Source organism: Convolutriloba macropyga, chromosome 10, assembly GCF_964194025.1.
Source record: "Convolutriloba macropyga chromosome 10, txConMacr16.3, whole genome shotgun sequence".
NCBI lineage: Eukaryota > Metazoa > Xenacoelomorpha > Acoela > Convolutidae > Convolutriloba > Convolutriloba macropyga.
The window spans coordinates 52,705,954-52,721,099 of record NC_134477.1 but is presented as its reverse complement, the minus strand read 5'-3'; the positions used below and the strand labels follow the sequence as shown (position 1 = coordinate 52,721,099).

Genomic DNA, 15,146 nt, shown 5'->3' with positions numbered 1-15,146 from the left:
CTGGAAAAAGTTATGAGGGTCAAACCCTTTGACATTTCAAGAAACTTAAATAATTTGAGCGCCTTTAACTTTTCTTAGCAAAAAAAAATTTGAGCAGAGTTTGTGATGGGGAAAATAAGCGAAGATCATCCGGCTTTCAATTCTTTTTTAATTTTAAACTTCAAAAAAGACATAGGTCGGAAAGCCTTCAAATAAAAAAAAATATTCTTCGCTTCGCTGGACGAGCTTTCTAATGATACCCCTCACAACTCTCGAAGATACATATATTGTGTGGCCAAAACTGACTGCACAAAAAAATCCAGTTGATTATGTAGTTCGGCCACCCAACTAATGGAGTCCGAACAAAGAGAAATTTGAATTTAAAGTTGTCCTTTACTAAAGTTACTCTATAAATATTTACAAGCTTTAAGATTAGCTCTGTTAAGAAATAAATTTCGGTCGTTTTGATTCAAATTGTATCCAGTTCAGTTCGATCATAACGTAGTTTTTTTCCATTTCTCTACAATACAAAGTCGCTCAAGCATACGGTGGGGGCAGTACTAGCGATGAGAAGCTATCCATTCCAATTCGATTGTCAACACCGACACTGAGACAGTCGGGTGCCAATTGTCCAGACTCCTCCGATCCGGGGTTTTGCTGGATCAGACTTTGCTGATCGTCTTTTATTTCATTATGATTGGCGTTCACTTGGCCAATCACAGCCGTGACCAGGAACATTATAGGGAATAGCAACATAGCCCAAGTGTAGTAGAAGCCATAGTTGAATTTAATGTTTATAGGGGCTGCGTTGATTAGATGAGGTGGTTGTAGGTCTTCGAAGTCCTTGTACCCAGCTGTCATTAGAATGCAGGCCAGGAAGCGGAGGATGACTGAAACAGTAAATCTGGAGGATGACCGAAACGTTGCCAAGCCTACAATTTGAGCAGGCAAATTTAGTTGCAAATGTCAGCATTGTCCGCTCCCACATGTTTTAAGATTAGGCTTTATGGGCTTTCGTGGACAACAGTACCAGTAAGGGAAACTAGTTCAAACTTGCTCAAAATCGGGAATAGTCGTCAGTGGAATCCGAGATTTTTTGATACTGTTGTCCACAATTTAACCATATTTCTTCCACGCGAGAGGTGGTGACAAAACGTCGTCACTCATGTTCACAAAGGCGGACAACAAAGATTTGTAGGATTAGCGACGTAATGACTCATGAAGCTGCAATTCGGTCTGAGCTATAAAGTGCGGATTTCTTGTTTTCAAAAACAAATGTGAAATTTTTTTGTCGTGTTTTAAATTTTCCATAGAAAAATAAAGCAACATATCGGAAATTATTGTAAATTTTAAGAAAATTTCCTACTTTTAAAAAATTTTGAAAATCGTCTTATGGCGCTGTCCTTCTCCCAAGAGTTTTCCTTAAAAATTTTCGTGAAGCTCAACATTTATTTTGCTTTACCTTTTTTGATTGTCTTATTTTTCTGCTATAAATTTAAGATTGAAACCTTTTTTGTAATTATAGTTTTTTATTGGAATACGATTTAACTGTTTGAAACGGCACCAATAACTGCGTCTTTTCTTACCCTTCTAGAAAAATCCTAAGAATTTCCGTCAATATTTATTGGTAGACTACAACCGCGGTCAAATCATAACATCGGCTTGGCTTGCTTGGCTTGGCTGCCTTGCAAACAAAAACAAAAGAAGCAAAATTAACGTTAGGAGTTTGATTTTGACGTAAAATGAGAAACCAAAATGTTTAGGCAAAACTTTGCGTATTTGAGTCAGTCAGTGTTTTTTTGACGGCGAAAGAGTTATTTCTGTTAATGTTTAAATTATTGCATGTATTAGACTGTTTATCAAACTTAAATAAAGCATCAATTTTAAACAGGGCATTTTTAGCTTGGAGTAATTTGTACCAAGATAATTTACCTAAAGTTTAAATAGTCGGCGGCACCAACGGCTATTTCCACTAAATTCAGAGGCAAACAAAACAAATTACGAAAAACATGATCAAAGTATATGTTTCTATCTAAGGAAATCAAACAACTTAAATTGTGAAACTGGATATACAAAATTTTTTCTGGATATACAAAAATTTTTTGGGCCAATTTCCACTGCGTGAAACCCTAATACTCCACAAAATACCAAAATGCAATTTAGCGAATTTAGGAAAGAAATGAGTGACCTTGGTCCTGAAATTGTGTGAACTAAACTGAACCGAATGGTTCGTTTTCTTTTGTTAGCGCACTTGCTTTTAAAATCAGATTTTCATACAAACGTTTATCATAAATAAGTCACAACAAATTTTGTTCTGTTTTCTCAAACTATCAATAAAATAAGTTGAAATTAAATTTCGGGATTTTGTCAAAGAAACGTTTTTTGAAGATTGGATGTATTGGGTTCCGACTTTTACGATCCAAGAGAAGAGAACTTTACAGATAAATAATTTAAACAAACACGTCATTTTTTGAGGATTCAAAAGGAATGCAGCAAGAAGACTAACTTCAATTTCGGTTTATTGATTGATTTTGAAGAAAGAAGATATATATATATATATATATATATATATATATATACGTTGGTATGTATGTTTGTATATATATATATATATATATATATATATATATAAACTGTTATGAATATATGTATATAATTGTACAGAGAGCGAGAGAGAGAGAGAGAGAGAGGGAGAGAGAAAGAGAGATACAGAGAAATAGAAAGAGGGAGGGAGGGAGGGAGAGAGAGAGAGAGAGAGAGAGAGAGAGAGGGAGGGAGGGAGGGAGATGGTGTGTCTAAGAGAGAGAGAAGAGAGAGAGAGAGAGAGAGAGAGAGAGAGAGAGAGAGAGAGAGAGAGAGAGAGAGAGGGAGAGATTGAGATAAAGAGAAATATACAGATAGAGATAAAGCGAAAGAAAGAGAAAGGGAGAGAGAGAGAGAGAGATAGAGAGAGAGAGAGAGTTGCCCTAATCGTAACAGTTTGATTAGCAATTCAATTAAATATTTTTGAGTTGAGTGTTTTTAAAATCTGCGAACTCTTTTAACGGTGGCTCGTACAATAAGCTAGTCTATTTATGCTTAACAATAAACTCAACTTTTCAGAGCACTGGAAGTGGTTACTGATCAGAAGATGCAAAGCTTAAAAACCTTATAAGTCGTTAAAATATTCAGAAGCGTGTCAACGTGTCAATATAAAAAACGAATGAAGGGATTTTTCATTAAGAAATCTATAAAAACCTGTCAATGGACACCTGTCAATAGAAACTTGTCAATAAAATACTGTAAATAGATGCAAAAAAAATTGACACCACTTAATCGAATAATTTCATTGGCTATGTTCCATAAGAAGTGACTCATTAATGGATATAAACCAGAAAAACAAAAATCATTTCAAACAAAATTTTCACCAAAAAACGACTATTTAACCTTAGATTTTATCTGTGAATAAACACTTGTCAATACACGCATAAATATTCAAACATATTGTTTGAAAAAATATTAATTGAAAGTTCAATTAAAAACTAATCACAAGTTGAAACTAGCAAGACAAAAACAGTAGAAAGAGAAAGGGAGAGAGAGGAGAGAGAGAGAAAGAGAGAGAGAGAGAGAGAGAGAGATACAGAGAAAGAGAAAGAGGGAGGGAGGGAGGGAGGGAGAGAGAGAGAGAGAGAGAGAGAGAGAGAGAGAGAGATTGAGATAAAGAGAAATATACAGATAGAGATAAAGCGAAAGAAAGAGAAAGGGAGAGAGAGAGAGAGAGAGAGAGAGACTGAATACATATCTATCTAACTATATATATATATATATATATATATATATATATATATATATATAGACATATATATATATATATATATATATATATATATATATATAGAGAGAGAGAGAGAGAGAGAGAGAGAGAGAGAGAGAGAGAGAGAGCATCATTGACACTTTTTATGCTTATAGGAGCTATTATCTGCCTTGACTAATTCAAGGCATTTTGTGCCTTTCACCAGCAAATGGCCCAGTTTTTCGCCTTCCCTGCAATTGTATTTAATTTTAGACTCGTTGTGCCGAGCAATATGCGGGGGGAGGAACAACTATACACTCAAATTGTTTTTTTTTGTACGGACAATTTTGGCCGATCGATATATTGATCGCAGAGAGTTGAGACTCGTATCATTAGAAAACTCGTCCAGCGTAGAATATGGATTTTAAAAGATATTTTTGATTTTTGTATATTACGGTGAGTTATCGAGGTTAAAACTTTTGAGAAAGTTTAGTGAACTCCGTTGTTTTTCTTACTTTCCTTAAATTTTGACCAAATTTTCAGTAATTTCACTTGTTAGAGATTTTAAAAACAATGTTACTGGTTTTACGGTAAAGATAGAGAAGGCTCGGCAAGTCCTTTTAATATCAAGAGCTTTTTAATGTTTCTGCTTGGTTAATATTTCTGCTAAATTTTTCAACTTTGATACATTTTTGAACTCAAAAGAGGCTCCAAATAAGCTTTTGTTCCCACTTCATTTAAATTTGCAGGAAGTATAGACCTAACATCTGCTGCAACAGTCTTTTGAAAACCCCTACAAAGATAGCTGTACATTCGTTTCCTATATGAGTTTTCTGGAATTAAATTTTTGCCGGTTTTTTGAAAAATAAACCTAAAAATTATAAAAAGTGCATGATTTGTTTGTGATCTATTTTGCAAACTTAAGGACTAAATACTTGTTTTTGTTGGACGCTGAGGAAAATCAGGGAGAGGACTCAACTCATCATGGATTCTTACCATCAATAATTATTTGGATTATATTAAGGCACGGTCTTTTTCAAAAAATTTTTGCAGTTTTGTTTTTAATGTTGATTACTGACATAATTTTTTCTCAAATCGCGGTCCACTCAATGACTATCAATCCTATTTACAACAAAAAAAATGCCATATGGATATACAGTTAGTCTTCAGAGAAAAGCTCTTATTTTTTATGGTCTTGAAAAAGTATTAAATGATTTCCTTTTTTGGATTTCAATTGTAAAATTTATTGCAGCCGCATTACTACTTTTTATTAATTAAAGTTTCAAATGGGTTCTTAAAGAGCTGCAAGTGAGCCTATGCAATGCCTTCAGTTATTATCTAATGCCTCTTATGACTTTGAATATATTTGTTTTAAGAGATTGTTAGTGCGGTTTTGAAATTTCTCAATTTTTATCCTTATTTCTAACCACGTGTTGCTTACTCTCAATTTATGCATGGTAAAACTTAATACAAGTGGAGATAAAAATCTCTTTACCTTGATTTTGTTTTCATTTAATGTTTTATGGCTTTCTTACTACGAAGTTTGATAAAAAGTTTTCTGAATTTTTGCATGTTTTCCGGTATTTGTGGCAGTTATTTTTTCCCTTTTCAACTGATCACATTAATAATAGCTCCAATTGGATTTGATAAAAAGCGCAAAAAACAAATTTAATGACCTCCGTGAATAGTTGATAGTTTTAACGACTGCAAAGCCGTTCTCTCAAAACTTCCTAGATTTGTGTCTTTGCTTGAAAATTCTTTTTTTTCGTTTTCATACGGCAATTTCCTGTCAATCAAAAGCCCTAATTGCTTATATAGACCCTTAGGTAAATCTATTATTTGATTTTGGATTGGAGCTAAAAGTTTTAATGATTTTCATTTGATTTTTTTAAGAAAATAACATTTTATGTCCCAATTTTTGCATATTTTGCTGTATCTTGGCTTGTCATTTGTTGTCTTTTCAACTGATCACACTTATATTAGTTCCAACTGGCATTGAATAAATGCACAAAAGAACCTGTTCAAAAACTTCAGTTAATGGCCTACAGTTTTAATGACTGCGCATCCGTGCTCTCTCAAAATTTGTTAGGTTTTTTTGTTGTTGCCTCTAAATGTCGTTCTTTTTGTAGTCGTTCGGTATTTCTGTGACAATCAAAGGCTTTGGACGCCTCTGTTTCCTGATTTAATTCAATTTATAGTTAACGGTTTTAAAGACTTTCAATGATTTTCTTTAAAGAAAACATTTTTGTTATTCCCTTTTTTTTGTTGTCATTGTCATTAACAAGTAACTAAGTCTTATTATTGACAGAACTCGTCAATTTTCTATTGCTCTAAACAAAATTTCTGCTGTTTTTTAAGTTTTGGCAGATGTCTATAGAGCTTAGAAATGTGTTTTCTTAGAATTTTTTGAGTTTTCGATAATGGTCTGTATTTGTGGTTCATTTTGTTGTCTCTTTCACGAAGACGCTTTTACTCGATAACCCAGTTAAACTCAGAAGGGACAAAAGCAGACCATTTAATTGTTTTTAACGGTTTAAAATTTTTAATGGCTTTTTAATGTATTATAGGTATAATGGCTTCAAAACTGTGGCTTCAATAAATTGCTTGTGAGATTTCTAGTTTATCCGTATCTGCTGTTTTTTGTCGTCCTATGATTTGGACAATAATAACAAGCAAAACTGGATTTCTGAGCAGCTGCAAATTTATCTGTTTTTGTTTAAAGTTCAAAGCTTGTGGTGTGTTGGAGTTTTTGAAAATATGTCTCTCAAACAAAATCAGTTGTTTTTTGAGCTTTGTATTTTTTAAATTATTTCTTTCAATTTTGTAATTTGATCTCTGTAACGATAGGTTGCATTCTCTTTCCAGTAAATCAAGATCTAATCTTCATTATAGTTTTATTTTAAACCAATTACTTCTTGGGTTTGGTGTACTACGCATTTTTATTTTTAAAAAAATGTGTGATTTTTGGATATTCGCTCATTCTGAAATTTTCTGTTTCCTTTCCACATTATCACACTATATTACGAATAACAACAAGTCTCAATTGCTTAACGTATAATTTAGCCTTCCTAATGAGGCGAGGTCAAACGAAGTGGTTTCGTTTCAATCAATTTGAAATTGGTTGTTTTCAAAGAAAGAGAATTTTATTTTTGAACTTTGTCTTTTTGGCTCTTTATTGTCGGCCTGTCACCGAGTGGCATTATTGAGAGGTCTGATATCTTATCCAATCGAGATCTAATGAAGTAAAGGTTGTTTTGTTTAGATCGGGTTTTGTCGGATTCCTTCTTCATTTTATTATTTTCTGTTTTATAAATATATTGATCGAGTTTTGGTCGTAATTAATGGTTTTTAGTATTTGTTTTTTGGAGTATCTCGACAAGTACTCCCATTGATCGCAAGTCTCATCGGCTCTTTAATACAGCTTTAATTGTTTGCTGAAAGATATGAGAGTTATTGAACCTTTTCTTTCTCTTCCTCATTTGGTAGACTAATAAATCAAAACGTGGAGGGGCGGGGTCGGAACATCATGTGCGAACGCACATCACCGAGCCTCCTTGCTTCATTTATAACTTTGATACAAGATCCTATCATTTGTGGCAAAATGGTTTGTCGCCCCAAAGTTAAATCCAGACTGCTTTTTCTTTTACTCGAGCAGAAGATATGTTCTCTCTAAAAGTTAAGAGCTCCAAATAAGTTACCTAATGCAAAGTGCAACAAAGTGCATCAATTTTAAAACCCTCCTGAGTGCATCACCCATCAGTGGGTTCAAGACAACTTGATTTTGTATCTTTTTTTGTTATAAACTGACAAATGTTGGACCCATGAAAAGAGCTTGATCGATTTTAGTTAGTTATGAAAATACTAATAGTTGACCCATGAAAAGACCTTAGCTGGACTTTAACTAGATATTGGACCGTGTAATTATAGTCAATATTGCCTCCCCCCACTGCAATTTTAAACTATATTCATGAGTCGAGGTCTAGACCTTGGTAATTTCTTTTGTTCAACAGCTACTTCGACATGGTCAAGTCGACCTGAGAAAAATTTACAAAACTACCAAACTTATACTTTTATCTTGACTTTTTAAATAAACAAATTCACAAAACTACTAATTTTATACTCCTAACTCTACTTTTCCAAAAAAAAAGAAACCTGTGGATACAAACATATGGACGATGCTCCGATTAGAATGAAGATTGGCAGCAGTCTTGACTCTTTCTTAGCAATTGTCACAAATATCAAACATAGACACTGCAGTCCTATCAAATTGTCCAGAAGAAGGAAGACTCGTGCCGGGACTAGCGCTTTCCCATGTCCATGCACCGCTAAAACAGAATACTTTGAATACTTTTGTTTCCTAGCCTCATTTATTCTTCAATCGTTCCTGGTTGAAGAGGACACCGGAGAAGTTTGTGCGGGAAAAGCTGTGAATAGAACCACCCCCCCCCCCCAAGCTTAGTAAAGGCATACTATTTCATTACAGTGCAAATAGTAAATTTTATCGAGCAAATATAGACTCAAAAAATGTCAAGATTATTCATGAACATGTTTTCAGATTAGAGTTGTAAGCATCATGTATAACTGTATGAATGGGTGAAAAACAGTAACAGGCAAAACTAGTTCAGCTTTTTTTTCAAAATTGGGAATAGTCGTCCATCACATTTGTGGACGATGCTAGCTCTTTATCAAGAGTGGACAACAAGACAAGATCTTGTCACTGGTGTCCTCGCCATCAAAGCTGTCCAATATTACAGTATCGAATTTCAAAAAATTAACAACGTTACAACTAAACTGAAATGAAATAAAGCCTAACTGGTGAACACTAATTGCGGATTAAGGAAGACAATAAAGAAAAAAACAAAAGATAGACAGCATTAGAAAACAAACAACTAATGACGAAAGTGGAAGGGTCAAACTAACAGCCTCCCTTCTTCAACCACAGCTCCCTTCGAAGCATCAACAACTTCGCGCCGCCTAAGCTTCCTTGACCCGCGAATGCAGAGGATCGAAATCCTCAAGAGATATCAGCGAAGCTGTCTTCTTTTCGCGCAGAGAGCTTTGACGCCAGTTGTGCCAGCGCTTTTTAAGCTGATGGGCCAGCTCCAACAGTGCATGCGAAGATAAGCGACAGCATGTTGCTTTCTCAACCTCAGTTATTCTTTGTTCATACTTGTTCTTTTTAATAGATTCATGATAATTGTAGGCTTCGCTACTGCTTTCAGGGCAACTTGAACCTCGATTCCCAAAGTCCGTTGGCCTTGATATTTCGCATCATCATCAGTTGTTGTTGCTTTAAGAGCAAAGGTTTCTCGTTGGCCTTGATATCTCGCATCATCATCAGTTGTTGTTGCTTTAAGAGCAAAGGTTTCTCCTTGCAACGGCTGAAGATGAGGTTTGATCTCGACGTCATGACAGACATCACTTAACAAGTTCGCAATGAAATCGCGGAATTCATTATGTCTCATGTGCGTGTATCCTCATTTCGGACAGTGGAGGGCATGTGCAACAGTGAAGTTTTCATTGCATGCGCATAGTGATGGCATCTGCATTGGGTCCCAGCCATAGCGAAGGGCAATGCCATCACGAAATTCTCTTTTTGTTAGGACAAAGTAATATCTTTTCAACGGCATAGCGTTTAATCAGTTTGATGCTCCTTTTTCACTAGCTAAGTCAAGTGAACTAATCTCGTTCTGACTTAATTCGCTTTTAAGTTCGGTCTTTTAGAGTTAATAGCTAGCTCTTTCTCCTTTTTTTTTCTTGTATGATCTGTTGTTGCTCTAGTTCCGCCTCCCGCAAAGATAGGGATAAAGTACTTGACAGTTGAACTGATCGTTCGTATTCCTTTAAATGGTCTTCGGGTTTAAGGATGTTTAGGCCGCCCTCCTTTATGTGCAACTGGGGATTCTTTAATAGATTACGTATTAAATGATTGTTGATGGATATCTCACATTATTTTAAATCTTCAAAATTGGGTGTTGTACGTGCTAAGAAGGTCAATTTATGCTGAACCGACAAAATGAACGATATATAAACATTTTGAGGTGAAAAATTGGCATGATCGGCAATCTTTTTTAACAGCAATTTCTGCTGTTTTGTGATCTTTCTACAATTTTTTTTCAGCATTATCAGAGCCTCAGAACCTATTACACTACCACGCACACAACAACCGTCAACTATTTCCACTTCATCGTTAGCAAAAATCTGCTGTGCTTTTTCAAAAAGATGTTCTTTATCAAGAGTGGACAACGAGGCAAAATCTTGTCACTGATGTCTTCGCCATCAAAGCTGTCCAATATTACAGTATCCAATTTTAAAAAAAGTAACAACGTGTCAATTAAACTGAAATGAAATAAGACCTAATTGGTGAATAACTACAAATAATTCCCTTACAACACTAATTGCTGATTAAGGAAGACAACAAGCAGTTTAGAAACTACCCATATCACGGCTCAAAAGAACAACTAAGTACAACTGTTGTTTTTTTGTCACTACTGTCCACGGTATATGCAAAATGAAAATATGTGAAATATATGGTCATGTATAGTCACGATCGATTTGTGCCACTGGAGTTGAAACACCTACTAGAGGGAGACATAACAATGAATCAAAAACTTTCTGGGATATTGCTGATAAATAAACTGATGATTGTGCTGTATTACATGTAAAGACTTTGAGCAATTAATGAACAATCTCCAATTTTTTTGCCCAAAAATAGCAAGCGCTGTAAAATGCTGGTCCTCACTATGTGTACTTAATCGACGGGCACTAACCCTAACCATCTCGCGGGACTACATGTATAAGAATAGAGTTTCCCTACTTCTAGTCTCAGTAAACATGGTATTTATATATAGCTACATGCAAATGTCAGTTTTTTTATACGTCTAAAAATAGCTTCAATTTTGAACAGAGTACGAAGGAGGTGAGTTATTAAAATGAGCGAGGTGAGTGAAAATAAAAGAGCAAGAGTTGAATTGGGCGAAGTTACTTTGAAGCTCACATAGAGTAACTTCAAAGATATTAAATAATGAGATTGGTGCTATCTGAGATCCAAACTTTGTGTTAAGGTTACACATTTTGTGATTAAGAAGCTAACAAATTGAGAACTATCACAAATTCTAGGGAATATAATTCATCTCAGAAATTCGGGATTTCAGCAAACGAGTTTCAGCATCGGAGTATAATTGGATAAAGTAGGTTGTAAGAAACCAAATTTGTTGCTAGTTCAGCATGCAAGCACTTTTCATCACCTGTTCTCTAGTTTCTGATTGGATAGAGATATTTGGACCGACACTTGTGTCACTACTAATTTGGTTTACAGACACACTATAGTCTAATACTCAATCTAATAACACAAAATTGTCATGCTCTTTCTGCTGATTATAGCACACTTTGGTACAGCTCGTCAGATTTAATTTTCGGGTAATGTTTTTGTTCCTGAGAAGTTACGCATGTGCTTCCAAAGTCAGGAAAACTTGAGGTTTTCATTTCTATTAACTGTTTTCAGCTTTCAGCATGCCAATATCCAACATCAGTGCTCCAAAGTTGGTTGAACCGAGTTTTTGCGTTTTTGACTTAACCCAATGCTGTTTTTTGCAAATAGATGGCTCAAGTGCTATACAAGAAGATCAAAAATCGCAAAAAAAAATAATTATATGGAGAAATGTGTTAGCATTTGTGCTGGAAAATATCGTAAAAAATCTCTCTGACTCCATCGTTTTCATAGTAAAGAGGAAGAATAATTTCGCTTTTTTGTGCTTCAGAATGATCTTGGGAATGCCCTAAAATGTTAGGCCACGTTCCAAACGTTTTGCAGGGAAAGCGCTGAAATAGCATTAATAATTTTAGAAAGTTCTGTTTTACCGCTGAACAAATTGTGTGAAGTGCTGAAAACAGTTGAAAAAATTTTAGGCGAAGCACTACAATGCTAGGCTGTAATAAAAAGTGCCAATGGAGATTCTGAATCCAAATAAAACAAATTTTGAGAACAGAATTGTCAATCTAGCGCGGTAAGCCTACTACTCTCGAATTAGCGCTAAATTATTGCGGTGTCACATAGACAAACGCACATTCTATATATGTACAGCTACACCTATATTTGAAAATGAACGTACACGTTGGCGTAAATTTTTGAGTTCGTTTCTGACCTGATAATTTTTATGGTGTAAGTTGATTTTTTTTAAATCAAAACTAGAAATTTTCCGTTGAAATTTGAACAAAAAAAATTCTTGCCTTTAACATACTGTTTTACGTTTTAAAAAATTTTAATTTGCAGAAAATTAGTTTTGGTTGTCCCGACGTTTAAAGTGCAATGCAATATATATGAGCGCAAAAGATTTAAACTAGAAGAAAAGTGAGTTCAGACTAAATTTTTAATTAATTTTATAAAGTAACTTTTCCATTTGGAAAATTCAACTATTGAGCCATTTTGTCGAGCACGATGCAACAGTAAAACTTTACTTCAAAATTCACATCCTGGCATATATTAATCCTTAAGCTTAAATAAACGATAATTGTGCTACGAATAAATTTTGCAAGCTAACAATTTTTCTCATTTTTTGAAAGATATCCTAAGTTATTTTTAAGTCCACGTTTAAAAAAATTGACAATGATGGAGGCAAAGATAGATTTCTGACAATGATGGCAAACACCAAACGCTTTTTGACTTAAAAATGACTGACGTTGCGGTAATATTTTGTCAGCAAAGTTCAAGAAAAGTTTTAAGCATTAACTGAACAAATCTTGTATCTTTTTCAGCTCTAATTTAGCTGCTTGCCCATAATAATAGGCACTTTTGCTATTTTCAGCACTTTTAACCAAAATTCAGGTCTGCTCAGCTCTATTCAGCCCTCACCGCAGAAAGTACTGACAAAAGTTTCATTAACACGTCCACCCCGGACGTGGAGCAAAAATTTTGATGTGAGTTCTCGGTAAAAAAAAATTGGGAAACATATAACAATTTACAAGTTATTGAGATGAGGTTGCTTAAATTTTTTTTATGGTTTTGTGCACTTTTTTGTGTTGATTAACAAAATTCATAATGGCTAATGAATTTTGTTTCAAAAATGATTAACAAATTTTGCACTATATACTAAATTCTTTACACTTGTTCAGATTGATTGCGAGTCAAATTTTTACAAATAAATTTAAAACTAATACGATTTTTTTTAAGTACCTTTGCTGAAAAATTTTTAATGAAAAAATTTTGCCATCTGCAAAGTTGCGCCATATTTGTTATTGGAGAAAACATTAAACTAAAAAAAGTTCAAGCATTATACTGGAACATAACTACATCTATTAGGGCAATTAGATTCCGAACAAACGACTGAAAGTAAAAAGTGTGTTAAATACTGAAAATCCTTCCTCTATAAAGAAATCTCAATGAAAGGCAGAACAAAAACCTATCAACCAAAAGCCTGCGACATGGATGCATCTAAGCAGATGATTTAAAAATTGTGGAATAATTCCGCAGATCTTACGACTAATAAAATTGTGCAAATATGTTTCACACTACGGTTTTTTAATAGGAGTTTCTGGCATTGTGAATTCTGCGTGTCGTACTATTGACAATTTCAGAATTATACATAGTTATTTTAAGGTCAATTTCTGCGTTTGCTTATGTCACATGACGACGCCTATTTGAACTTGATTTGAATCAGTTAAAGCAGCAATTGAAATCATGACTTTATAGCAATGAATGTTACAATCATATAATGGTTTAAAGAAGAAAAGATTTTGGCTGGGGATGTTTACTTAGATGTCCAGTTTTTTTTACTTCATCAATCAGAATTAATTATTGTGCTGAGATTTAATAGTTCTTAGAGATATAAGTTATGAGGACAATTGTCCACAACAACAAAAACAAAGTGTCAATTTAGATCAAATCGAAATGAAATTATTGACGCAAAAAAAATTGAGCGCAAAACTTCATGCTCAATTTTTTTGCGTCAATAATTTCAATTCGATTTGATCTAAATTGACACTTCGTTCTGATTATTGAAGCCAATTGTCCTCATAACTGATATCTCTAAGAACTATTAAATCTCAGCACAATAATTAATTGTGATTGCCGAAGTAAAAAAAAACTCGACATTTAAGTAACCATCCTCAGCCAAAATCTTTTTTTTCTTTAAACCATTATGCGATTGCAACATTCATTGCTCAATAAAGTCATGTTTTCAATTGCTGCTTTAACTGATTTAAATCATGTTCAAATAGGCATCGTCATGTGACATAAGCAAACGCAGAAATTGACCTTGTTATAACTATGTACAATTCTGAAATTGTCAATAGTACGACGCAGAAGTCAAAACGCCAGAAATTTCTATTAAAAAACCCTAGTGTAAAACATATTTGCACAATTTTATTATTCGAAAGATCTTTGGACTTATTCCACAATTTTAAATCATCTGCTTAGATGCATCCATGTCGCAGGCTTTTAGTAGACAGGTTTTTGTTCTGCCTGTCAGTGAGATTTCTTTATAGAGAAAGGATTTTCAATTTTTAACATACTTTTCACTTTTAGTAGTTTGTTCGGAATCTAATTGCCCTAATAGATGTAGTTATGTTCCAGTATAATGCTTGAACTTTTTTTAGTTTGATGTTTTCTCCAACAACAAATATGGTGCAACTTTGCAGTTGGCAAAATGTTTTCATTAAGAATTTTTCAGCAAAGGTACTTAAAAAAATCCTATTAGTTTTAAATTTATTTGTAAAAATTTGACTCGCAATCAATCTGAACAAGTGTAAAGAAATTAGTATATAGTGCAAAATTCGTTAATCATTTTTGAAACAAAATTCATTAGCCATTATGAATTTTGTTAATCAACACAAAAAAGTGCACAAAACCATAAAAGAAATTTAAGCACCCTCAATAATTTGTAAATTGTTATATGTTTTCCAATATTTTTACCGAGAACTCACATCAAAATTTTCGCTCCACGTCCTGGGTGGACGTGCTAATGAAAATTTTTTCAGTATTTTCTGCGGTGAGGGCTGAATAGAGCTGAACAGACCTGAATTTTGGTGAAAAGTGCTGAAAATAGCAAAAGTGCCTATTATTATGGGCAGCAGCTAAATTAGCGCTGAAAAAGATACAAGATTTGTTCAGTTAATGCTTAAAACTTTTCTTGAACTTTGCTGACGAAATATTACCGCAACATTCTTGCATAAAATTGTAGACTGTACTGAATTAGCGTTTGGTGAGCTCAATGAATGCTTACTTTCAAGGGAATTTCGCGCTGAATTTTTTTGCACTAAAATTTCCAGCACCGATTCAGCTCTTGTACCGTAAGAATTTGAGCGAAATCTTTGACCCGGGATCTCCGGACGCGCTATGCGGTTCTCGGTCAACGACATAAGTTCTCAAAGAGTTAGTTGATTTATTTGAAGGCTTTAA

The 15,146-nt window shown here is 34.1% G+C and overlaps 1 protein-coding gene across 1 annotated transcript in view; it reads right to left on the bottom strand.

Annotated features, from left to right (window-relative positions):
• Window positions 1-302: 302 nt before the first annotated feature.
• The window catches only part of LOC142348688 (uncharacterized), a 31,319-nt gene continuing 16,475 nt past the window's right edge, over window positions 303-15,146 (bottom strand). The window contains exons 3-4 of the mRNA XM_075400135.1: window positions 7,918-8,076; window positions 303-869 (exon numbers count right to left, since the gene is read on the bottom strand). Coding sequence (XP_075256250.1) covers window positions 517-869; window positions 7,918-8,076 — 512 coding nt within the window. The 3' untranslated portion in view covers window positions 303-516. The remainder of the gene's footprint in view (window positions 870-7,917; window positions 8,077-15,146) is intronic.